At 36.8% G+C, this 26,875-nt stretch overlaps 1 protein-coding gene across 1 annotated transcript in view; it reads left to right on the top strand.

Moving 5' to 3' along the window:
• Positions 1-26,875, top strand: part of COG5 (component of oligomeric golgi complex 5) — a 104,661-nt gene that overhangs the window by 27,963 nt on the left and 49,823 nt on the right. The window contains exons 2-4 of the mRNA XM_032688796.1: positions 14,129-14,294; positions 15,368-15,480; positions 15,575-15,652. Coding sequence (XP_032544687.1) covers positions 15,388-15,480; positions 15,575-15,652 — 171 coding nt within the window. The 5' untranslated portion in view covers positions 14,129-14,294; positions 15,368-15,387. The remainder of the gene's footprint in view (positions 1-14,128; positions 14,295-15,367; positions 15,481-15,574; positions 15,653-26,875) is intronic.

The raw sequence follows: 26,875 nt of genomic DNA, 5'->3' as shown, positions 1-26,875 counted from the left end.
GAGCTGAGAGACTGGCATTTTTCAGTAAAAGTTTACCTGAATTTGATCTGTCCCTCTACATTAGATAACTCGATAATCCACATTACCAGAATTCCTTACCGTTCTTGTTGCTGTTGTCCCTATAGCACCTTTGAGACAGAAGTGAAGTAGCAACATCTGAGTTTTGCAGGTAAAGAACAGAAGCCCAGAGAGAGAGATATCATGCACCCCACTTAAAAAGCTCCCGGGTCTTACCATGCACAATAAGGATTGTGGCAGTAGGGAGTGTGGTGTGAGGCTGCAGGAGTGGGGTTTGCAGTACCATTTCAGTCTTCTATGTGAGTTAAGTGAGCTGAATTATGCACTCGGTGAATTAAGCACCAGAGAATGAGATTTGCAGCAGAGAATGTCAGTATATCAGAGCTGAACCTCAGCACGCATTTGCAGCTCTTTTAGGGGTGGTTTTGCTGGGATTCACCAGCCGCTGCCTTTCCTGAACATGAGTACCTGGGGCTTCCTTATAGGCCTGGGTGTCTGCTTGTTTGACTGCACAAGTGAGGAAAACAATGAAAGGGCTGGTGAAGAAGTGTTAAAGCACTTTTTCAGGAAGTGGGAACAAAGGCCGGGGTCACCCTAAGCCTGAAGGGCTTTGCCTTATGTCTCGTTTGGCAGGGAGTGAGGTGCCCTTGAACATCAGGCAGAGCTGGGGTGCTCGCACACTGCTGTGGCTGCCAAAGGGCTTGGGTCTAGGGCATGGCACTATGTGATCTTACATGCTTATCATTTACTTGTGCAGACGAGATAATTCATTTGTGCTTAGAGGTTGGATCTGTTTAATAAAGATGGTGTACACCCGAGGGATGTGATATTCATGTGGCAAAGGGAAGAATAACTGTAGTTCAGTCCGGGCAGTGTATTTGGGAAGTGTTTGGCTCATTTTGTGAGTTTAGGCCTCAGTGACTTGCTGAAAATCACATCATATATGGCTGAGTCCAAACTCTAGTAAATGCATTTCTTTTTCCTCCCTATAACTTAAAAACAGACTTAAGCCATTGAAAAAACTGCTATTTCACAGACTGTTCATTAACTGTGCTGCTATAACTTCTTACCTAGGAATTCACATGGTTGATTGATGGTTGATGTTAAAAATAAGCATGCCCATACTCTGGTGATTTAAACCTGCAAAGAAGGAAGGGACAGCAAACAGCATCTTTTAGTATCGCTTCCTTTCTGCTACTGCTCTGGCTGTGATGCAGAAGCAGTTTAGTTAGGCATTCCCCTCGTCCCTGCTTTCTTTTTTTTAATTTCCCCTTTTTTTTGCTACTCAAAGTTATTTTTTAAAATAGAAATAGAGAAGGCAGAAGCAGTGATTGCTGCAAGAAAGTACTATGGAAACCTGTCACGACAACAGTTTCGAATGAAAGTGAATCTTCAGCTGTTTAAAAAGTCCATGTATTTGTCAGATTTTAGTGTCTCCTCCACAGGCAGAGTTGAAGATGAAGGAAGTGCATAAAGCAGTGTTGAGAAGAAAATACATATTCTTGCCTTTCACTGGGGGGGAAATGCATTTCTGGGCTCAGCTTTGCTGTTGTATATCCTGCAATAGACTTCTTACCTGGGACCTAAAACTGCTCAGTTGTGTAATGTGTTATAATGCTCTAGTAGGGATATTGTCCTTTATGGTTGGTGAGACACGTTTGCTACAAAATCTAGCTTGTAAGTGTTTCCAGCTGTTTTGTTGATTGGTTTGGGGTTTTTTTAAAGTAGACATAGGCAGAGGAAATATTCAGAAAGCTCAAGAGAAGGTGGTGCATAGAGCAATAACTAAATAAATATAGCATACATTTCAATTCTGGATGATTATATGTATTTTCCAGATGAAAAATGCGAAGCATGATGTGAATGTATTAGATCCCAAGTCAGTTGATATTTGTTCTCTGTGCCCTTGCTAAAGAAAACACCATCAAATATGCTTCATTGTTGTTAGTATAGCATGCAGAAGGTAAAAAATGACACAAATATGGTACTGCTAGTGATGTTATGATTGATAGATTGGCTTTGGTCTGTTTCAGCACTATGCTGATGCATAATAGTGTGGATCTGTCTATATGTATTATGAACATTATTGTTTCTGAATTCAAATGTTTGGAATGCCAGTGATTAGTCACTTAAATATGACACTTCCTGGGGATATTCCAAAAATGTAAATTCAAATACCCAAATATTTCATCTTCCTGTGGTCACTGAAGTTTCTGGGCATATTTTGTAGTGTTTGGTCATCGTGTTCATGGCTGCTAGAAGTATTAGAAAGAAATATCTAATAAATAGAGAATACATAAGGAAGATTTATCTTTTTTAAAAATTTTAAAAATACTGCTATTCTTCAAGGATTATTAACATAAAAAAAAGACTTGTTGGTGGAGAAGTCATTCTGAACTAGTAGATTAATCTTTTATACTGTGTAAATTGAGGAAAATAGAGGCTTTCTTTTAAAATTAACAGGGGTTTTATTTTCACATTTTGACTTCAACTTTTTACTGCTGAGTTATAAAGCCTTGACAATAAGAGATGGTGATAGGCTCTTTTGTCCTGTGAGATCCTGATCTTTCAGATTTTGATGAGTCTGTGCCATTTATTAAAAGACGTATACTGAATTAGAAACAGATTATGGGATTGTGCAGACTTTCTCTGCTTTCAGCTGTGATGTAGAAAGCTTTGTATCACTTTGCCATTGTGCACTTGCCCTATATAGAGGTAATTTAGGAAGCCTAATGCAATTGATGTCCAACTGTGACATGGTAAAAGGAAAATTCTTCACTGCTCCTAGCCTGTGTAAATGGTTAATCAAAGTGGATTGACAGATTATGTGTCTGGGTTTTTTTTTTTCTTTCTTTTTTTTTCTGTGTAGGTGTTTGTGACTCATAAATGCAGAATTAGACCGAAAATCTGTGACTGGATAATGGAGTATTTGCAAGCACTTTATTGCACTTTTCAGTGCAGCACAACAAATAACCTTCACTTTCCAGCGTTTATTTGTAAGGATTTATTATTGTGTGACCCTACTAATCTCATAATTTCTACTCCTGTTTTTATGATAGTGCAAGAAAGTGGTTTATAAATAGTTTCTATAAATGGGTATTCCTGAAAATGTGTCTGATCTGAACAATATTTTTATATAACTGTCTTTTATGGTAAAGTAATAGGTGAAAATTGAGAAGTCATTAATGTTTTATATCCCTTCACTCTGCTATGAATCATCACTTAGCTGTTTGCCAAAATCTTTGTATTCTGTTTAGTGAACAATTTTTTATGAGGATCGGCTGGATAATTTTTAAATTCACTCCAGGTCCTTTTCTTTGAAGATTCATAACAATTAATTTGGCCGGTTGTCAACCAAACATGAAAACGTAATCTTCAGTTGTAGATGATGTTTTAAATGCATATTAACTTAGAGTTTGATAATGCTTTTTGAAGAATTTGGATAGTGTCACTGGTCCAAAAATTTTAGATACTAAATAAGTTCTAAGAAATTAGGAGCTGTGCAGGGGAAAGAAAAAGAACACTTTAGAAAGCTATTAAAAATGACCTTGTCTTTTAGATCTCCCCATTAAGACTAGTTTGGTTTGATACCAATTCGTAAATGTCATTTGTGATCACTAAAAATTAATCCTCATAGAATATCCATCGTGAAAACACAGGAATGTTTAATAATATTGAGTTCAGCTTTTTTTGCAGACAGAAATTATTTCAAATTAGAGGCTTCTGCATAGTCTGCTTCTGTGTTCTGGTTGTCCATCTGTTTAGGTGGTTTCTCTGGCCTGGAAACATGTCAACCATTATGTCTTGTACAGCTCTGACCACACTGAGAAACTAAAACTGCAGTAAGACTAGATAATACCTACAAGGGCAAGAATGTATCTGATTCTAATACTTTACGGTAATTAATGCAAATATGATAATTGATTCATCTATTTATTTGCAGAGAGACATGGGTCACTGCTATGAACTGCTCAGCTGTGAAAGGCTTTGTAAATAAAATATGCTGTAGGGGTAGAATGGAGGACACTGGGAACAGTCTGTGTCAGGACGGAAACTGGAAACTGAATTTTGGGGTTGAAGGTAACTCCAAAGAGAAAGATGAATGAAAGGAGCTGCTATGAGAACAAGACTACAGAAAGGCTGGAGGATGGAGTCAGAGATGGATAAGGTGGAGCTGTGAAATAAGAAGTGATGTTTGCTTTGTTACAGATGAAGAAAGGCAGGCTAAGATTAGATCTTGTTGAAAATAGTTGAGGTAAGATGGGAATGAGAACCATGAAGGTTTTTCTTTATCAGATATAGCAGTGTTTTAATTACATGTGTCTAGTCATTAAAGAATGAGATTAAATAAGATAGTCTTCTTCCAAAATCTTTGTTCATTCGATGTTTTATACTAAATTGATTAAAATATTTCTGATTTGGTTTAAATAGTCAAAAGTAAAAAGTGTGTATGAAATTCTGCTAAATTCCAGGGATGCAGCTGAGCAGAGACTGATCTTGGCTTTGGCTGGGTCTCTGTATAATCCATCCCAGTCTTTTTAATTGGTACTTTTGTGTATCTGTCTTTCTTCAAAACTGAAGCTACTCTGAGGTTCTTTTTCTCCAGATAAGATAGTATGTTATTGTTAAACGCCTCTCCCAGACTGTAATTTTATTTGTGGTTTGTACTGTTGGCTGTTGATTGTTAACAGGTTCTGCAGTAATGCAATTAGATGATCCAAGAAGAACATACAGAGCATTAATAAGCCACATCTGCATAGAGCAGAGTGAAAAATATGATCGACTAGCCCTGATACTCATCTAAATAAGATAATATAATTCATTTTGCCTCTTTCTCAGGTTAAAAATCTTTGTCTTAATCTTCTTGGGAAAAAAACGGTGTTTCATTGTATTCTTGATCTGCTACTCTATGCCACATGAAATTCTGCATTATTGTATATTTGGAGGTGTTCTTATGGTAAAATAGATTTAAACCTTTGGGTTAGCTTGAAGTGGCACAGAGAACTGAACAGAATGTTACATTAGAAAGGAGAAATCTTGCATCAAAATGGTGCAGTTCTTAGATGATGAATGATGTCCTCTGTATGGAAAAAGAGGTGCACTTAAATGCTTTTTCTTCTCCTCTTTTACCTCTCTTCTGTCCCTCTGCAGGTAGCACCCCCAGTAAATTCCCATTTATGTGAAGGTTTCAAAATGCATTACTGGCTGATAACTGAAGTGAGGGGTGGGGACTTGCCTTTTTTCACTAACAGAACTGGATCCCAGTGCATGTGCGAGCTGCAGGCAAAGCTACCTGCAGTATTTCTTTTTCTTTAGATGACTTCAGATTTTTTTTTCCTTCATAGTAAAGTTTTTGCATAATATAGCATTGCCCATTTGTTTTCCAAGAGATTGACCATTTATTTTTTAAAAAATATTAGAATTATAAAATGTATTTATTTAAATGTAGAATCTGTAGCAAAAAGAGGCCAATCTTGTCATGCTTTTCCCAGTGGACAAATTTACAAGAAGGCCTGGAAGACTGATATTGCTGTCAGGGCATGAGTAACACTACCAGCACTGAAGAAGTGTTTGGTGTGTATACATGTGCTTACTCTCTTTCAAGCTGGCCTCAGTGAAACTCAATGAAAATGACTGCACAAGTCCATTGTTGCATTTTCCTGGAGTGAGAAGAACTAGGAAGGGAAAATGGAGCAGAAAGAATGTTTTCTAGCTCGTTCCTGAGCAGCCAATCTCATAAACCCTCCTTTGAGCAAGCAAGTGGATTAGTTCATGTCCAGAGGTCCCTGCCAACCTCAGCTATTCTGTGGTGCTGCAGTTCTTCACCAAATTACCTGCAGACTGTCTTGTAGGTGGGTGATACAATGAATTTGATCTTTGTATTAAGAAGAAAAAAAATATTTTGAAATGTGATCCAACAGCAAATCTGACCTTGATGGAGGTCTATCTGTAACTGACTATGAAAATATTAACTGAAAAGAATTTAAAATAAAATAACTTCTTAAAGTTCATTCCTTTTAAATACTTGAGGGCACTTCAGGGCTGTTGGCAATATATGCACAGATTCCAGAAATGAGATGTCATTTGCATAGGTAATTATTATCTTGTCGCAAAGACTAGCAGGAGACCAAGAAAACTGAGATGGGTTTTGGTAAATATTTAAATCATTCAGAGCATACCATTTAGGATATTCTGTTTGAAATTTTGGGGTTTTTTTGTAAACAGAGAAAGAAAATAACCCTTCAGGCGCTAAGTCCTAATGTTAATTGTTAAGACTGAGTTAAAAGTAAAACCTGACATTTCTGTTTTGTAATGTCTCTGTTCAACCAGCTAATGGAGTGAGCATGTACATAATGATGATGTGAGGTAGGAGAAAACATCTGGTCACAAGCTTCTGTCCAAATATCAGAATTAGTAATGAGATTTTGTGTCCTTATACTTCTGTTCTTCAGTGATGGGACTTGAGTCGGCAGGTGCAAGTTGAGATTGCACAAGGACAGGAGAGGTGCTGCAACCTTGTCTTCTTTCTGCTCTCTAACCTTCATCAGAAAGGGACAACTGTGTTTTTAATAGAGACACCACATCTTCAGATGTGAACTGCTTCATTATCAATAAGGACTTTAGAGATTGGTCAAGTTGTGTAAGAGGTGAGAGAAACATTTTAAGAAGCCTGATTTGGCTCTAACACCCGCATTTCCTTGTTGCCTGTTAGTTTTTATAATTTTGTATCATTTCTACTCTGAGTTTATACTCTTCCTACACTCAAATACAACATTGTAGGACAAAATTTGTAATTGTTATGGTTTAGTTGATCTAGCTGATCTGTCCTCAGAGGTGCCAGATACTTTCTTTGAATTTGCTGTCACATTGATAGCCTAAGGCTTGGTAAACTTTGGAACACTGCTTGATGTTTCATGAGATAATTCTTTACAACAGTTCCTGATGCCTTTCTGTTCCATTAGCTCTTAGCCATCTGTTGCTTTGATTACACTATTATAGTGAATAAGTGTTTTGGCAAGCTATTTAGCTGTGTTGAAAAATCTTGTTTCTTTGCTTTCTAGTATTTTATTGCTACTGTTTCTTTTTTTTCCCCCTCAACCTTTGTAGTGCAATGCTTCTTTCTATTTACTTCTTGCTATTCTAAGAAACAAAAGGCTGACCTAATTTGAGGCCATGATTAGGTTTATAACTGTGCTTTATCACTACTTTCCTTTCATGTGAAAGTCCTTCTACCACAAGAAGTTGTGTATTCCAAACATGGGCTCACAGAAGGTAGATATTATAACCTAACCATATTTAAATATTTAGCTTTGGGACTCTTGCCTCTTAAGGCTTAAAATGTGCTTTTCTAGTCTAGCAAATGTGTTACGTCAGTATTACCTATTACATTTCTGTAGAAAATCATGATATCTTAACCTCTCATTCCTCCCAAAACTGCAAAGGCCAAAACGGGAAGAACTGGAATATCATTAGAAGGAAGCCTGTATTCTCTGGCTTTACATTGTCAATTTGACCTTTTCATTTATTGCTCAGATTTTAGAGATGAATAGAGTAAAAGACAGATGGGATGATAATGAACATAGAGATGTGCTTCCCTAAGTAGGCTCATTTTCAGGAGTAGTGATATACCAATTAATTTTTTTGAGGCATGGACTTTTGGAAATTAAATAAAATACTGTTTTTACACTGCAGTTGAATTTCATTGCCATTTAATTTCTATTTTTAGATTTTTGTTACTTTTTCTTGAAATTAAAATAGCTGAGTGATATCTCAAAGCAAGAATTCCAACAATTCTTAGTAAATTATTAGTTCTACTCAGTAGGTCATTTTGTCTTGACTGTGACTGAGGTGGCCAAATTTTCTTCACTGCTTACCTACCTGTTTGAGCTCTTTAAATTGAACTGCAGCTTTTTGTGGAGTAACTTCTTATTCTTTCACTTTTGATGTCTGTAAGAAATGACTAAGAACTACTTGTAATTGGTAGCTTCAAGTGCTTATAAACCTTTCTCAATCCCTTGATCTTCAAGTAGTACTAGTCATTATTTATAGGAAAATTATTTGACGAAGGCAGCGTGTTGTAATGGTAGCAAGACAGGGAGAAGGGACAAATACTATAAAGCAAGATCTGACTGGGAATTTTCAGTCTCATAAAGGGGTCTCTTTTGGACCTTATAAATAGCAACTGGTCTCTCATACAAACAAAATGAGCTGTGTGAAGTAAACTTAGAAAAGTAACTGAAATAGTTCCCAATATAGCAAATCTTCTATCAAATGAAATTAGTTAATATTAAGTACCAGTCAAAGATACTCAGAAGTATAATCTGGAAACTGTTTTTACACTTACTCTGGAAAGACTGCAATAGCCTTTTGTAGTCCCTGTCAGAGAATACACATTAATTTATCAGCTGGTTATTTCAATGTCTGTCCTGTTCTAGGGTTACTGTGTTTTAATGCAGATTATTTCTTGATGGCAAGAGAATGTTGTGGTATTTCTTGCTTGCCATGTTGTCAGACCATTCTGTTTAAGTTATTCCTGGACTAATTAGTAATTATGGATCTTCCTTCAGCTAAGCAACATATATAATTCTTTTTGTGGTGTGTTACACTTTTACTGCTTGCGTATGAGACATGGTAAACGTTTTACTATATGAGAGGTAAGGATGTGGCAGCACACTAAAATCACAGCTGTTGAGTAGTGTATATACATACATAAATATACATAGGGGTGTGTGGGGGTGTGTATAGTGAAAATTTTCATTTGAATTCCTGCCACAGCCTTTCCTAAACAGGGTCATCAGTTCTCTGCAGAATGATATTCAGTCAGAGTCAGTGTTCTGATTTTAATAAGCAAAATAGAAATGTTCTTGTGTACATTGGTAGCTATGAAACATAATTTCTAAGTGAGGAACTAGTCTGAGTGTGACTTCTCTGTATGCAGTCCTTCCAAACTGTAACGTGAGAGAGCATTTCCTTGGAGAGCTGTTCTGATTATCGGTAGTGGAGGTACTTGTGAAATTTAACTACATGAAAGTTAACAATTAGTTACATTTGTAACACTACTTCTTCATGAAAGTTGTAGTAATTGTCACAGATAATATTGACTGTAAATATTTTTGCCAATTAACACATCTTCATTTGAGAGGGAAGTTGATAGTCCGCAGAGGTGAAAATCATCAGGCATGGGATCTTAGGGACAGATTTTCACTGGATAAGGAAATAATGATGTGAAGTTCCCTAAGACAGAACTGAGTGGAGAAGAAAGATCCACATGGTGAGTCTGATACCCTGAGAAGGTGGATTGTGAGTTTGGGAGCTGTGTCTGTAGCACTGGAGCCAATCAGTTTTGCCTGTCATTCAAGTTTCTTGGTTTTAGTTTGACCTTATGCTAGGAATCTTCCTCTCCCCAAATTAGCTCAGTGTCATTACCACACTCCCTTGTGAGGACCAGGCTTGCTCATCCAAGCTGCATTTCTAATGATGAAAAAGAATCTTGCTTTTTTTAGCCATACTTTCGTGAGTTTGTTCTGATAACACTAGTGGCAATTGTAAAATAAAAGATTACAATCTTAGACATTATACAATAGTTACAATATTGGCAGTTGATGGAAAAAAAATTACTTGGTTCCCTCTTAGGAGGTATTTTCAAATTAGAATTGTGATATGTATTTATTTAAATCTCTAATTACGTTTCTATTTAGTCTTCACAGGGTTATTATCTTTGTGGGAAAGGAAGTGATCAAAAGGGGTTCTGCTGTGCAGAATGACTGTAAACTGTCATGCTGGCCTGGACAGCATCTTCTGGGTTATTGAGTCTGGTCACCTGCTTTTGAAAACAGCCACGTGATATAATTGTGAAAAACACACATTTGTACTAATGACTGCATGACACTTATTCTTCTGCTTGTCTGTGATTGTCTAAAGAACCAAATAGGATGAGATGGGATAAAATGAATCAAAAATTATGTTAATAAAATGAACAGTTCTCATTGATAGGGAAAATGAGCAAATGTATCTGGTATGAACATCTCTTCAGAGTTGCTGCTGAATGAGTATCTTTATGTTTTGCTAAAACATAAATTGAAGTACCCAGGCCTTTTTTTCAAGTGGTGGCTGATACCACCCTTGTGACCAAGCTATTTAATGCATTCCCTGATGGATGCTGAGAAACCTTGATGTTTTAAAATGTTCGAGAGAGTTTTTCATGGTAGAACTAGCTTTTGAGCAAGCTGATTTTTCTTTTATTTCCTTCATATGTTGAACTGATGATTCACTGAGCCTTCTTAAGCTCTTAAATTTGTGGAATTCAGTTTCAATGTATCTGTAACATATTATGTTATGACATGCCAGATGGAGAAGTGCTTTGAGTGGAGAAGGGTATTATTGGTGGACTTAACGCTGTCACTCCTTAACTCCCTGATTCATTATGATTTTTGCAATCTGAGGATCACTGTCGTTAATCTTTGAGTAGTTAGTGTTGTAGGCTTACAGTTTGTGGGGTCATTGTTTTATTTCACTTGTGTATGGTTGTGTGTATGCACTTTATATTATGCTCTGTTGCTAACATATTACTAAATGCTGTTCTGTTTTTCTTTGCCCCCCGCTCTCTTGATTGCCATAGCTTAAAGTTTATAGCATATGTACAAATTTTTTTACTATACTAATTTGTTGTGTAAAAGGGTTTTTTGTTGTAAGATACAACCTTGTGAGAAGCAGAAATGAGTCTTGCTGTTGCTCTAACTATCCATACATTTTTACAAAGTAGAACCAATCTACTTTGTGTTTGGTAAAAACTACTGCTTCTGAGTCTTTATTTATAAAATAAGACACTTAAAGCAAAAAGTAATACAGGATTTTATAGACAGAAATTCTAAGGAGAACACTTTAAAATTGCTAAGTGTAGTTGCCTGCAGTGGCAGACAACTTGGTTATGAAATACTGCTGATGAACTCATTAAGTTCCATTTCAAAAATAGTTATATTATTTTCCCTATTGTTCCTGTTGGATGGCTGTTCTGAATATTATTCTCTGATGTGATTCCATTTTCCATTGTAAATCACTGTTGTAGTCAGTTCTTTTTAACTCTGAATGCATGCTTTTCATTTGATAAAAATTGTGTCAGTCCTCTGAATCTCAGAACTGTTTAGCTTTAAGCTTTGTCAAATAGAAGGAAAATATTAGGGACAAATTCTTATCAATAAAATCTGTTGATAGTGGCAAATTCTGTAATACTGGTTCACAACTTTTTGTACAGTGTGTATTAATGATAAACAGTTTAATTTTAAGGTGTGTATGCAAGCATGAAAATACAATCATTTGTTTGCTTCCTGGTCTTCAATGTTCTCTTTTCACATAATTTTTTTTCTCAAGAGATGCTTTTTTTTTTTTTTTTAGCATATTGTCTAAACCTAGAAACTAGCTGTGCATAAAAATTGCCATTCTCTGAGGATTAGTCTTAAACCAGCAATGGACTGTTACATAGCCTGTACGGGGCATATAAAACAAAAACTGTTTTTTGAGGTGAGAAAACTACTATATATGAAACAAAAAAAAAAAAGACACTTTGCTGTCCATTGTCAGGAATTTGATGTATCTCTAGTTCCTGTTATGCAAGGTGAATACGTGAGCTAGAATCCCTCTGTCTGTGGCCATGTCCACAATTTAAAGCAAATAAGAAATAGGTCTCCTGCATAATCTTTATTCCATTCTGATTTTGGTACTAGATTTGGAAGACACTTTGAGTGAATAGCAGGTTTCCTATAATGATGTGTTTTGGTTTGACAACCTTTGGCTAAAACCAGTTCTTTCGAAATGTCGTTCAGGCTCTGTCAGAGCATGGTTTTGTGTCTTTCCTGACACAGCAGTAGCTGCAAAGTTAGTTTACTAAACTATGATATGGGACCTCTGAGATTTGTCTTTTGCTTGTAATTATTTGTGCCTGTACTGCCTGTTTGACAGGAAAATAAATATGTGGCCATTGATTATTCAAGGCTGGATAGTGCCCAGCTCACCCTTTGATGCTGTTCTGCTTTTTTTTTTGTTATTTTATATATGAACATTAGAGCCTGACTGAAATCCGGTTGAATGCTTTCTCTTACTGGAGTAGTAAGGTATTGATTTTGTATTACTGACTCTCTACCTGGTTTTATAATTTTGTAAATATTCTGTAAAAATTAGAACAATTTAGAAAAGGCTGATAAATGAGGTGTGTCTTTTCTGTGTTCGATTTCTTCCTTTCAGTTTCATTCTCATTCTTCCTTCCAGAGTCTTTTCATTCTATTCCCCGTCCTCTTCCCATTTATATTTTCTTTCTCTTGTTCATTCTGTCCCCAAGTTCCCTCCTTGCATTATACTACTCTTCATTTTCTGACATCCCATTAATCTTCCAGTCTTTATGGCTTACTTTCCCACCTCCACAAGCACACCCACAGGATGCTTAGAAATTTTACAGCATACCCAGTTGTCAAAAAACTAAACCTACAAGTCCCAGACCCGTAATACTACTCTGGGAATGCTCATTAACTCCCACACTGTTTGGAAAAAGAAACCAGTACAGTTAGTATAAGGTCTGCAAACCATAATACATGCCTAATGTTCCACTAAACCTGGAAACTCCTCGCTGGAGCTGGGGAAGAAGATGGGATCTGGCTTTTTTGCTTCAACTGTGCTGCTGATTTTTTCCAGAAACCCTAGAAAGAGTGACATGAACATGTAGTTATAGTGGTGTGACCTCTGAAACATTAGGTTTGAGGAGAACACATTGTTCACCAACGGGTCAGGAAACCTGTTGCAGTAGGTGGATGTACCAGCCGGTGTATCCTCAGCACAGAAGCTGCATTGTGTCTTTACTGCCCTAGTTTCAGTGCTAATTGGAAGGTAGATGGTCACACCCTCTTTCTTTGACTCAGAAGTGTGTGTCTGAAAAAAAACTGTGACCTGGAGAAGATGAAGCAGAGTTGTGTTGGTTCTGCAGCAGACCCTTTCAATGTTAGTGGCTCTACTGCTGCAGCCACAAGCAGGAAGAAAGCAATGGTGAAAGGTCTCACTGCCGAAGCTGAAATGGACTTTGGTAGTGAGCAGTGCCTGTGGTCTCAGATGTTTCTATCCAGTCTGGGTGCCAGGATTTCTGTCAGACCACGTTCTTTACTGCTGGCAGAAGTCACTTAAAAAAATGACAAAAGACTGCATCTCTTATGTGTGTATGATCAACTGATCGCCCCCTCCAATAATTGCCTGTGAATGCTAATTAAAAAAGCAGTATTCAGTGTATGGATGACAGTGCTTAGTTTTCAAAGGCAATAATTTGAGGCTTTTCTCTTGCTAAATAGCACCCATGCCAGTGTTTAGTGTTGCTCAGTAGAATTATCATCAGATTCAATCTTAATCAAAGGTCTCTTAAACAGTGGACTTGAACAGTTTTGGGGTAGTTTTCACTCTCCTGTGTTGATTTTTTGTTTGGTTGGTTTTTGTTTTTGGGTTTTGTTTTTTTTTGGTTTTAGGCTTTGGAAATAATCACTGTGTTGCTTTGTATTCTTAATTCTACTGTGAGGAAGATGAAGTTATAATCAGTGTTAGAAATGTAGAGATACAAGCTTAAATTCTACAGTAGTCAGTAGTAGGGGCTTGACCTGCTTGCTTCTGCCTATCCTTCATTAATACTTCTTTTTAAGTATCACATTTAATTAACTATTCGGTACTTAACTGACAGTACTGTAACAAACACTGCATGTTAAAACAATATTACTAGCTACACCATAGCTGCACACAGCTGTGCTCTAACCCCAGAATTACTGGATCAATCACTGATAACCCACCCCAGGTTAGGTATTGCCAGCTGTGCCTCCAGTTCCTTTTTTTCCGTTTGTTGTATTCAGAGGATAGCACCAAAGGAAGCCAAGTAAAGCATTGCTAAGCAATCAAAGGAAATCAGTCCTCTCCTTTACTCTCTATTCTCTGTTACTCAGTAAGGATACTGGTTACTTAAATGAGATGAATTAGCAGAACTGAACTTAAAAGTTGAACTTACCCACTAAAACGATGCCTCATCATGGATAAAAGCCCCCAATACTACAGTTAAAGATAACAGTTATGTTTTAATATGTTCTTTTTCTAGAATCCTACTCAAGTGGGAACTGCTCTTCAGGTTTTCCATAACCTTGGGACTTTGAAGGATACCATTGCTAATGTGGTGGATGGATACTGTGCAGTTCTGGAGGAGAACATAAAAAATGCTTTGGATATCAAAGTATTGACCCAGCCATCTCAAACTGTTACAAGAGGTGTGATACTTGTTTTACAGAGAATATCTGATTTTTTTTGACAGGAGTACAATATGTTGTCAAATGGAAGAAACTGTCACATCCAAGCCTGTTATAGGAGTGTTTCCCTGCTTGCTTTAGCCAGTAGAGGGTGGGAATAGGCATATCTCAAAAATCATCTAATTTGGCTTTGTAAGACAAAATTGGGTCTGTCTGTTATGGGGCTCAGAGTTTTACCTTTATTCCTCCCTGTCTCTCTCTACTAACTTGCCCGGAAAATTGTCCTTATTGGTTTACAACTTTGCAGCATTTTCTTAGCAGTTTCTCATGGAAATTACTTTCTGCTTTCTTTGTATTGGCGGGAGAATCACAGATAGAAATTATTTGCAAGGAGTGGAAGAAGCCTGCAACTACATTCTGATGCTTTTGTCAGATAAAAATTGTTTCAAAGCAGAACATTCAATATGAAGGAATGTTGCACTATTTAACCTTTAGTTCCCAGTTACCTCAGATACCGAAGAATACTGAGGAATTGGGTGGGCAGGCAAATTTGAACTTTGGCAATATGAATATCTAAATTTAAAAAAAAAAAAGTTTTGCAACAAGCTGGGGGTCCAAAAATATAATAAAGAAATGCAGCCCCTCTGAATGGAAGTGATGGTTTAGAGGCTACATGCCCTCCAGCTGGAATATCTCTTCTTTTAGAGTTGATCTATGCGTTTAAGTACTGAGTTGGTAATTACCTATGGTAATTACCTGGTAATTACCTATGATCTGTCTGCCATTCACTTTGGTATTACATCCTGCACAACTGCTCACTGGCATTACCTTGGTGTTTGTGTGGAGGTCTGAACTGTAGAGCGTGTAACAGTGACAAACACTGAAATATCTCCACTGATCTTCAGAGTTTAGTTGACTTCTCAATTGAGAAAACTGAGGCAATTCACAAAGCTCTATTCTGAAGGTATTTTAGGCTGCTTTGATTTAAAAAAATAAGTCTTTGTCAAAGTGCACAGAGATCTATATTTTTAATATTTTAATTTTCACATGTAAAAGCTGCAATGTGCTGCTTTGTGTTTTTAAAAACCATTTAGGTGGCCCAGGTAGAGCTGCTATGCCAACACCTGGGAACACAGCAGCTTTTCGAGCAGCCCTCTGGACAAACATGGAGAAACTCATGGATCAGATCTGTGCTGCATGTGGACAGGTACTCTGTAGTTAATTCCTGTTTGTCTGGTCATGCAGTCTTGGATATAAGAATTCAGGTGTTACTTCTCCTCTCGATAAATTCTTTTTTACAGGTGCAGCATTTGCAGAAAGTATTGACAAAGAAAAGAGATCCCGTGTCACATGTCTGCTTCATAGAGGAAATAGTTAAGGTAAAGTTTTAATTTAGCTTAATATGCTTTAGTAATTCTGTTAAGGAGAGTGTGGTGAGACAATGGTTTTGTTTACAATTTTGCAGTTCCGTATTTTTTTTTAAATTAAATTGATGGAAAAGTGTTGAAAGTCAAACTAACATTGAAAGATATATTTGTGGTCTGTGGGTTATTTCTGTAGGATATAAACATGTTCTTTTTGTAATAATTTCTTTTGTTTTGTTTTAAAGGGAGCTGATAAGGCACCACTGTCAGTTTTTATTATGGATCATTAATGTCATTCCATAATACCATGTGATTTGAGTAATTAATTAAGTCTGTTAGTTTGCATAGGAGAACGCGTCTTCATCCATCACTTTCAGCCATCTGTTTCTCACTTCTTGACAATTTCTTCCTTGAAAAATAATCATGGCTGTTCTTTTGAATACCTATTATTTCCATTCAATTGCATTGCTTTATATTCATATTTGGGATAAATTGATTAATGGTCTCCTTTAGTGTTAGGAACAGGATTACTGAAACTATCTCATCTACCTTTGTAAAAGCAGTGTTCCTGCTGACATCTCTTTTTCAAGAGCGTTACTGGGTTTTTAATTTACATTGACTTAATTTTTTAAGTATCTTGGGGAAGCTGTTCATATGCAAACGTGGTCTTCTCAACAGTGAAAGCAAATAATGAAGGTTAAATACAGCGTTTAATTTTATCTCTGTTCCAGAAGATGTTGCACAGAGAATCACTTTTTTATGAGGCACTTCAAGCTTCTCTTTCTGTTTTAAAAAAAACAAAACAAAAACCACCACCAACAAAAATAAAACCTAACCAAAAAAACCCCCCACAAAACTCCTCAAAAAGTTTATAAACTTTTAGCATATTTTCTTCATTAAAAGGTTTAATCTGGCAAAAAATATTTATTGCTACCTGGATGGATTGGCCTGCCAGTGGATCAGCAGGTTTAGAGAGAAACAGAGAAACCTGGAGACAGACTAGAAACTTAAAAGGCTCAGAAAGAGATTGTATGGAAAGGGAACTTAGAGAAATGATCTGTCGGTGTTCCTGAGTGCGTCCCACCCTGTGCCTGTGCTTCTCACTTTCACTCTTCCATTCGGTAGGACAGCACTTGAAAAGGAGTTTTTCCAGTTGTTGAGGTTGATAATAGAGGGAGGCCAAAGGAAATATTTTATCAACCTGGAGAATAAATGCACAGGGAAAATACATCTCATTAGAAGCAGAGTAAGGAAAAACTCATTAGAAGATAAAAGGGTTATCATATGCTAAACATGTTCCATGATCTCTCTGATTACCCTTCCTTCCCGTTAACTTCGTATTGCAGGATTGCATCTAAGTGACAAATTGTATTTCCCAAATAAAATCCATCTATTTATTTCTCCACAGTTATCACTCTTCCAATCACTTTGCTCTTCAGTGGGTGTTTTGGTGTAGTATAACACCAAGCTGAACATTGCCATTCTCAGTGAGGCCACTGAGGAGGAGCAGTACATCAGTACATCCTAATCTGATGTTCTGCTAGCAGAACTCTCTCAGCATGACACAGTACTGCTGATGGCACTGATGCTTTACTTACTTCTTGCCTGAGATGGTTCAGAGTATAGCACACTTTTTTTCTTGGACATTCTCACAGTTACACCATTTGTTCTAGTGTTCTCTTGAAAGTACAGCACCAGTGTGCAGATGAGTGAGGTCACACCAAACAGTAGAGGTGTTTTTAGGCAAAACCATACAAGTACTACATGCTGCTGAAATTCAAGAGTATATGTGCAGATGGCTGTATGGGAGAGTATGAATTGTTTTGTACATTGAAAATAGATATAAATAAAAAATTGGTGGTTTACCATTTACTAATGAAGATTCCCTCCATTAAACCAAACTGAAACATGCTTTTGTCAGCAAATGTTTTGGAGAGGGAGAAAAGCTGGATATTCTTTGTTGTATTCAATTCCATTAATAAACTGAGCAAATGAACAAAACAAACTAAAGGTACTAACATTGTACCCGTTTGCTAGGGCAGCATGCCCACTCCAGAAGATAGGAAAACGAATCATCTACTCTACAGTCTGTGCACTAATTACTGTTACTGATGTCAACATTATTATTATAGTCATCTTCTGCAGCAGCTGCAGTACCACTTTGCCTGTCCATCTGCTTCCTTGTTTTGATTACTGCAGTGCAAGTATCATCCTAGGAAGCATAAGAGAGGAGGAGACCCAGCCTTTTTAAAGCACAAGTCCTTTAATAGCAAGGAAGCTACTTGCCTTTTTTTTTATTTTTTGAAGTCATCATTATCCTTTTCTATTGGGGATTTTTTGTGTCTTTCTCTTCACAGATAGCACAGCCTGCAGTTTTTCTAATTTTGTATTATGATCTCAAATATGTGCTTTCTGGCCTTCTAATTACCTGTTACCATAATAACATTTAGTAGTGTTGTATCATGTTGTATCCAAAAATGTATTTTAAAAACAGTAACTATTTAATTAAAGGATTCACAAAAATTCTCTGTTAAAACAAAAAAAAGGAAGAAAACAAACCAAAATATGACAGATGGAGAAACTGAGGTACAGAACTTGGAAAATTTATAAATACTGGAGTTCAGCAAGAGGGCAATCACAACACCTGCATCTTTTCTACCCTATGGTTTCTCTTACAGAATTCCCTTTCAGTTTTTTCCAACATTAGATGTGTCCAAGAGTTAAGTGACGTACTCAGGCTTACTTGAATATCGTGGAAGAATCTGGAGATTAAATTTATACTGCACTTTTTTCCACTCTTTCCCTTTGCAGACCTAGATTTTGGTATTTTTCCTCTCCACAATAAGAATTTAATGTCATTTTGAAAAGCAATCATGCACTTGATAGTACCTTCTAAAAACTGCTGCATTTCATACTAGTAATGAACTATAGATTCATTATTAATCTGTACATATTAAAATTACATATTTAATTTTTAAAAAATCTGTGAACTATTTAAAGGAGAAATACATTTTGTTCAAGACTGAATGGACATTTTTCTGGGTTATATGAAAGAAAAAAAGGCCTTTGATGATTAGATTTTAGTTGAGCAAGGCTAAAATAATTCAGACTTTGTGGAGTTTCGATTTTGAGTTTGGGGGAAAATGAACAGAGCTTTCATTGTATACGTTTTTTAAAAAATAGGATTATTGCTTTCATTATGTTAAGGGTAAAAATTAAAATTCCAATTAAAATTTAAATAATGTAAATTTGATATTTTTGTCCACCTGATGACTGGTTATTTATATCACTTCTTTCAGTTGCGTAATTCACCTTCAGAGAGCTAATAGGCTACTCCAGTTTATTCTGCTTTATTGCTTCTCTCTTTCAATGTGTGGTGACTAATCCTTCCTCAGCTGTTGTAATACCTAAACTACAATTGACTTCAGCGTAAGTCGCAGCAGAACGTATCTTTCTATGACAGCCACCTTCCTAATTAGAGATAAGAGTCCCTCTAAGCCCCTTGTAAAAGAGTTGAAAATGATCTCTGATCCTCATCTATTTTGGGTCCTTCACTCCTACATAGGCATCAGGGAGCAGTTCTGTAAAGTGAGAAGCAGCCTGAAAAGCAGCAAATCATTTTGTAGGGGGGATTTGAGGTGGTCAATAGAAAGGGTGGACTGGGGTCTCTCTGCTGGGCAGAAAGGTACTGACTCCCTGTGAGAGGCCAGATATGCCCTTGGTTGCCTTTGGATGTCCCATTTGTTAGCAGCTGAGGCACATCACAAACCCTGTCATTTATGTAAGCCTCTGGGTGAAAAAGTGAGCTGAGAGTTGTAGGGAGTGTTATTATGTACTTTGTGGAGGGCTCTTATCATTGCTTCTGCTGATGAACGTTTGGTGAGTAAGCAGGCTATTTTCCTGAGTTGTCAACACTGGCAGTATGAGGTGTTAACGATACAGAAGGAAATGTCCTCAGCATTACATAAGATAAAGAAAATAAATGGAAAATATAGATGTATATTGACAGAGTGCACTTACATTTCACCTTCTTATTTCTCCTCCCCGTCCAAACTTGTTAAAAAATGTTGCTGCTTTGAAATTGTTCACGTCTATCATCACATATTCACATTCAGTTGACCCAATTAAAAAATAATCCCAAGTGGAAAAAATTGAAAAATAATCTAATTATTGCCTTATGTGAATTCAGAAAATAATATGATTTTCACCTATTATTACAAGTATGTTATTTATTTTTCAATGTTTTTTATAGGAGCAGAATTGGATTACTTGCTTATCATTTCTAGTGTGATTTCTGTTATTTAAGCAATAATGTGGTACTTTGTGGAGATCTAAACACAAGTGGATGAGCAGGTTTTTGATCCACAAAATATCAAAGATACTCTTTATTTCAGACCTAGGAATTGCCCTGAGGAATTCACTTGCAGGATTTTTGAGCACTTTCTTAAAAAACCAAGAAGGCCATACCAGTTAAAAGTCCTGATTCTCATTTTGAATGGATCCGTGTGCCCAGACAGACACACTAAAAGTAATTTGATTCTAATTCACATGGGAGGGTCAGAGCCTGTGCAATGGTTTTCTAATGACACTACGCTTTCTCTAGAACTTTAATTCTGTTTCTCTGACAGAAATATGCAACTGTGAAGAAAAGGGATGCTGTGGAGGTTGTGTGAGTTAGGAGGTAATAATGACCTTCGTTCTTTTTCACTTCTGTTTTGGTGACGTTTGTGCAAATTGCAGATTGGTGATGACTGCAAATCATTAAGTTGGTTGGTGTTCAGTCAGCCTGCCATTGGAAAAGAAACACATTTACCCGAAGTGCCGCCTTTTATCATCGTTCTTGTCAATCTTACCTGAACAGCTACGGGCTGAGCGGACGTGGTAATGAACCACCCTTTCATCCTTGGAGCGGGGATGGAGTAGTCAAGGTGAAAGCATAGTTTGAATTGAAGCTGTACATACTAAATCACTTCTCGGGATAGAATAAAGCTGTCAGATCCCTTGGGTAGCTACTGGCTTTTGAACATTAAGTTCATTTACTTCCAGTTGATGCATATCTTGCAGGAATATGGAAGGATTAATTAATGGTTTAAGTAGTTTTGAAGATATAGGGCACTGTTTAATACCTAAGTATTTTTGTTCCTTACGTATTAGGTTTTCTGAGGAATCACATAAGAATTCTGGTATTCTGCTTGGGAAAATGCACAGTCTTAACTTTATTTTCTAGTTAAGAAGGTTATATTTTTAAAAAAAGTAAAACAGGTTTTGGGTTTTTTTTTTCAGCTGCATAAAGAGACCTTTTTAAAATGTTGCACTACTGCTGGAAGTCTAGAAACTATTACACCTTGGGTATAAACTGATCAACCCAGTGTAATGAAATTCTATGCCCTGCAGTAAAACAAAAAAATCAAGGTCATTTTTAAAATCACAGTGCCATTTATTGACATCTGTTCACCTGTAATGTGTAATGTAAACAACATTAGAAATTTAAATTCACTCTTATTTTAAGAAATTTAATCTTGACTAAGAATAACGAAAAGATTTATTGAAAACACACTTGGAATTTGTCTGTTTCTTTACTGATTAATTGCACTACTGAGGATGATGGCTTTTTGTTCACAGTCTAACATTTGGCAATTGTGTTGCTATAGAAATAGTGCAAGTAGATTTCCTTATTTCTGTCCCAAAAGATCTTGCTGTACAAAATTGTTAAATCATTTGTATTGTTGCTTTATTGACAGAAAAAATATTTAGACTGTCCTTTAAATGTCTTCTGTTTTTAGAGCAATGTTCACAAGTCCCGTGTTTCTTTACGGCGGAGCCTTTGATTACAGATAGAAAACACTGTATATGTTAGTATGCAAAGCCTGATTTCAGGAGCCTGCAGCAACTAGCTGCATGGTAATATTCACTATATTGTTTTACATTTCAAAGAGGCTTCACAATAAAGATGTTTTTCACATTCTACTCAAAGTATCGAAATTTCTACAGGGAAAAATAAGTTGGAAGTGATTGTCATGAAGTGGGAGCCAGTTTAGAATCATTGGGTCAGATTTATTATTTGAATGTTAAAATAGCTATTTTAGACACACACAAATATGATAATTCACAGATGGGAAATTATACTCATTAAGTTCTAAATTTACAGTATGGAGGAAATAGAGACATTTGTAAAAATAAATATATGTCCTTTCAGCATCTTCTTACATTCTTGTCTTTTACTGAATAAGGGGGGTACTTTCATTCTCATTCCTTGAATTTAGATTTAATGTCGGATACTAAATAGTTATATTAAGAACAGAGCTGAAGAGATTTCATTTCATTTCATTTCAATAATAACAAAGTTAATTAGTAGTTCGATTTTTTTTTTTTTGTTAATTGAGGTAAGCTGTTCTGTTTTTATGTTTGAGGAGGCTTGAAATCAGTCTTCCAGGATGCAGCATTAATATTATTGTGTAGTAACTGAATACAGTTCTTCTAATATCTTTGCTCTGATGGTGCTGGTACTCAGTCCACTATTGTTCAGTGGTTTTATTAGCTTACTAGTAGCTGTTAGGAAAAATGGGTTTTACTTTTTGAACTGGGAAATCAAATTACTTTCATGTGAGTAAGAAGGGGTTTAGCACATGAATTCTGTCAGTTTGTAGCTTTTTCCATAGTCTTGCAAGCAGGCAACATTGAATCTAAATTTCAGATCTATACAGCTGAGTAATAATGTCGCTTCACACTATTAACAAGTCTCCTTATGTGCTGTGATACAACACACTAACGATATGAAGACTACTGAAAAAAAATTAATAGGCAAGTATAATTTCCCCCCAGAGAGCGGCGATCAAAGTATAGCAGGAGTTCAGTGGTGAACGTAAGGGGTCAATACGGGGTCCGTTCCCGTTTAAGACCTTTATTAATGATCTGAATGATGGGGCAGAGTGTACTCTCAGCAGGTTTGCTGATGACACAAAATTGGGAGTAGTGGCTGATGCTCCGGAGGGTCATGCTGTCATCAAGAGGGACCTCAAGAGACTGGAGAAATGGGCTGACAGGAACCTTATGGAGTTCAACAAGGAAAAGTGCTAAGTCCTGCAGCTGGGAAGCGACCACCCCGGGTACTAGTACGTGCTGGGGGCCACCCAGCTGGAAAGCAGCTTGACAGACAAGAGCCTGGGATCCACCAGTTGAACAATGTGCCCTGGTGGCAAAGAAGGTTAATAATATCCTGGGATGCACTAGACAAAGTATTGCCCACAGCTTGAGGAAGCGATCCTTCCCTTTATTCACCATTGGTGATACCACACCTGGAATACTGCGTCCAGCTTTGGGCTCATCAGTACAGGAGAGACATGGACACACCAGAGAGAGTCCAACAAAGGGCTGCAAAGATGATGAAGAGGCTGGAGCATCTCTCCTGTGAGGAAAGGCTGAGTGAGCTGGAACTGTTTAGCCTAGAGAAGAGAAGGCTTGGGGGGATCTCATCAGTGTACACAGATACCTGAAGGGAGGGAGGGAGCAGAGAGGGTGGAGCTGGACTCTTCTCATGGTGCCCAGTGACAGGACCAGAGACAATGGGCACAAACTGAAACACAGGAGGTTCCCTCCAAACATCAGGAAACACCTTTTTACTGTGAGGGTGACAGAGCCCTGACACAGGTTGCCCAGGGATGTTGTGGAGTCTCCCATCTTTGAAGTGTACAGAAACATCCTGGACACAGTCCAGAGCAGTCAGGTCTAAGTGGCCTTGCTTAAGTAAGGGTGTCCAACCAGATGACCTCCAGAGGTCACTTCCAACTTCAACCACTCTGTGATTTGTTGACTTGCAGCTTAAAATCTCTGCCTAAAAGGCCAGGATGCTACTTTGTATTTAGCATCTATTAAATAGGGACTTTTTCTGCCTTAGACTAGCAAAAGTGTTAAACTGTTGAATAAGCAAATATTAACTATTAAATTTTTACATTTAATTACATTTTACATTTAATTTTACAATTAAATATTAGATTTTGCTTGTATTATTGGGGGAAGACTCAATTTTATTATTTTACAACAGAAAGATTTACTTAAGAAAACCTTATCTTAAAATACAGTTTGCTAGTTTGTGTTCACCTATAAGAAGTCTACATTCAATTTTGCCTTCTTGGGCTGGGACAGAGAGCAGGATGAGCTAGCACTGTCTAAATGTGTCCTGGCACTGGCATTATGCAGTATTATTACACAGTCTTAATTATTTTATCTAAACCTACTTCTGTTGTAGGAAAATAGCACAGTATTACTGTTTGCGCAGGGTATTGACAATAGTAACTTTATAGTAATAGTTGAAATGAAGTAGTTATATAGGGTGAAAACATTTTTAACTGATTGTTGGTTATGGCCCTGATTCAGCAGAGCACTTAAGTACATTCTTAATTTTACATTAATAAGGTATTCCATGGAAGTCAAACAGATTGCTTCCGTCTGTTATTCTAATAAGAATAAACTTTATCCAGTTCACATACACAATAAAATGAGCCCCACTGTTGAGAAAATGCATTGCCGTTTGTGATCTAGCCTGCTGGGCATATTTTGTCTGATTTATGGGTATAATTTTCATGAGCAAGTAATTCCTATGTGAATAGTGTGTGTGACTGAGTACCAAATTTTTAAACAGCATGGAAAAGGGTAAAATTACAGTGGATAGGCCAGAGTGGAGTTTGATTGTTGTATTTTTCTATTTCACTCTACACAGATGCAAGTGGGTTCCCTAGAAATAACATTTTCAAAAGTAGCTGAGTGCTTACAGTCTGTAGCTCTTTCAAAAGCATCTTTCTGTTTCCCTGGTTGTGGGCAGATGTCCAGCAGGTCAGAATGACAGAGAGTTGTCCTAGTTTATGTTACTAGGCAGTTGTTCAGTTCATTTCTGAAAATAATTAACAAGGGGAAGACAGATCTAAGCTGTCTTGCACTGCTTAAGGAATTGCGTAGGGGCTACTAAATCATATGAGCGTCTGCTCAGCTGATCAGTTTTAGGGAATAAAATGGTCATTGGGCACAGGAACAGCAGTGAGAGTATTTTTAATTCCCAGTTTGGGTTGGTAGATCATTAGTTTATGTAGGTATACTTTAGGTATAGAAGCATTTTTACAACAGATTTTTATATTAGAAAGGAGCCACTTATGGGGCTGATCTTAACCTCCCAACCATTTTGTAGTGGTGCAAAGTATGATTTATGTGCAGATTTTCTCTGCTGTGAGATCACAATAAAGCTGTGAACAGATAGTACCATTAATTCAAAAATGCTGAGTTAAATGGATCTGATTTTGGGGGAAAGTTCTAGTTTGCCATTATAGTCTTACATTTGCTTGCAATTAATGTTCATAGATTTAATTTGGTTGTATTTCATGATGAGGAAAATACGTATTCGTCAACCTGAATCTTGCCCATCATGAGTTTTAGATACCATCAATTACAGTTAAGGTTCCTTTGTTGAAGAAAGAACATATTGCCTGAAAAGAGGAAATAGCATTTTATTTTATGCTGAAGTGCAATAATTTCCTTCTGAGAGACTTTCAATTATGTATGGATGTTTTATGTAGGCTTTCTGTATATGCAGTGTGCACCTGAAACAGCTTTGCAGCAGATAACAGTACCTCTTAACTTCCAAAGGTTTATGTGTTCTCTGTGTTATTAAACACATACACTGATGGGGGGCAGGGGGGAATATGACAGAACGATGACCTTTTTCCAGCATTGTTGGTTATGGCATAGGAAGCTGTTGGAAAATGATTGCTACAGAGCTGAAAAGATAATCGGATGCAGTTCATTACTCATCTTGTCAGCTGCTCCTGCTACAAGGGATTGTATCACAAGATGTTAATCTGCTTGTGACTAGATTTCAAAGCAAGCATTTTTATTTTGGAGGGGGTGTATGTAATTTAACATCTTTCAATTTTATTTCATTTTCAGAAGCAAGAGAAATGGAAAATTCCTGATTTAAAGTCTCAGAATATTAATTGATAGAAATATTAGTACATCCTTGTGGGTTCTGTTACAAAAATATGATGATATGCTGCAAAAAGCTATTTAATTGCAGAAGTTGTTCTTTTTAAGCTGATTATGAGGTTGAGTATACCTTGAATAGTGGAAGTTAGTCTGCTAGCACACTTCAGTGTGTTCTGCAAGCCAACAAGTATAGTATAGACACAAGACAGATTTAGACCAGTAAGAGTCCTAATTACACATTGGATCACTAATGTGGATGTTCTCAGTGCTCTGATACATTGTCTACAGTGAGGATATTTGGTGTAAGTGTAGAGGAGGACCATATCCGTTAGTTAACGCTCTGCAGATGGGAAGATGACAAGAATGCAGTTTTAGCTAGATGGCATTTTCTAAAAGTGAAAGTCCCAAAAGAGCAGTTACTTTCTGATACTGTGTTGCTCACAAAGCTATATGAAGCATAGGGGAAGGCTTATAAACTTTCCATGACATTAAGATGAGCCAGTAGGTTGACTGTGTACATTTTAGGGAAGTGATATCGACCATTTCTCTTCCAGCTTCATCCTGCTTATCTTGTTAAGTCCTTGAAGAAGTTGTCCAGTACAAGGGGCATTCCTTTAATTTTCTGCTGAACTGGAGAAAAACGCTCCCTTGGCTGCCATTTTTGTGTCATTTACTAGTATTGATTGTTGTCAAATGGTATTGCACGTTACATTTTAAATAGTTAAATTATAATTTTCATTGTGAACTACAGGCATCGATGTAATCTCTGTTAGAATACATTATTTAAAAAATAAGCAGTGAGACACTTAAAAATAGTTTAAAAAGTAATATATTGAAGTATTGTGTTGTGCAAAAGAAATTACAGATTTAAACAAAATAAATCGTTTCTGGATGCTCATGGTTACATATGGCACTTCTTACTCTCGCAGGAGTATCTCATGCTAATGCCTTGCTGTATTCCAATTCTGGTAGCTACAGTCCACCCACTTAAATACCCCCTGGTGTATGTGTAGGCAACAGTATTCTCTGGTTTCTGCCACAAACTCTTACATGGTCTTCTCGGTGCTATTAATCAGCAGCTATATTTCACCTCCAGAGAGACTGTGTCTCAGCACTGGGCAAAGTGAAATATTGTATCACAGGTTATAGAAGCAGCCAGTAATGACTCTGTAGATAGTAGTTTTAGTTGATTCAAAACTGGGACATTAATTATTTTTGCCCCTGAACATTTTTGACTGAGTAGTCAATCAGTATGAAATGTTACTTGAA

This window comes from Chiroxiphia lanceolata, chromosome 5 (assembly GCF_009829145.1).
Source record: "Chiroxiphia lanceolata isolate bChiLan1 chromosome 5, bChiLan1.pri, whole genome shotgun sequence".
In the NCBI taxonomy this organism is placed as follows: Eukaryota; Metazoa; Chordata; class Aves; order Passeriformes; family Pipridae; genus Chiroxiphia; species Chiroxiphia lanceolata.
Note: the sequence above shows the minus strand (reverse complement) of the source record. Positions and strands in the feature narration are given on the sequence as shown.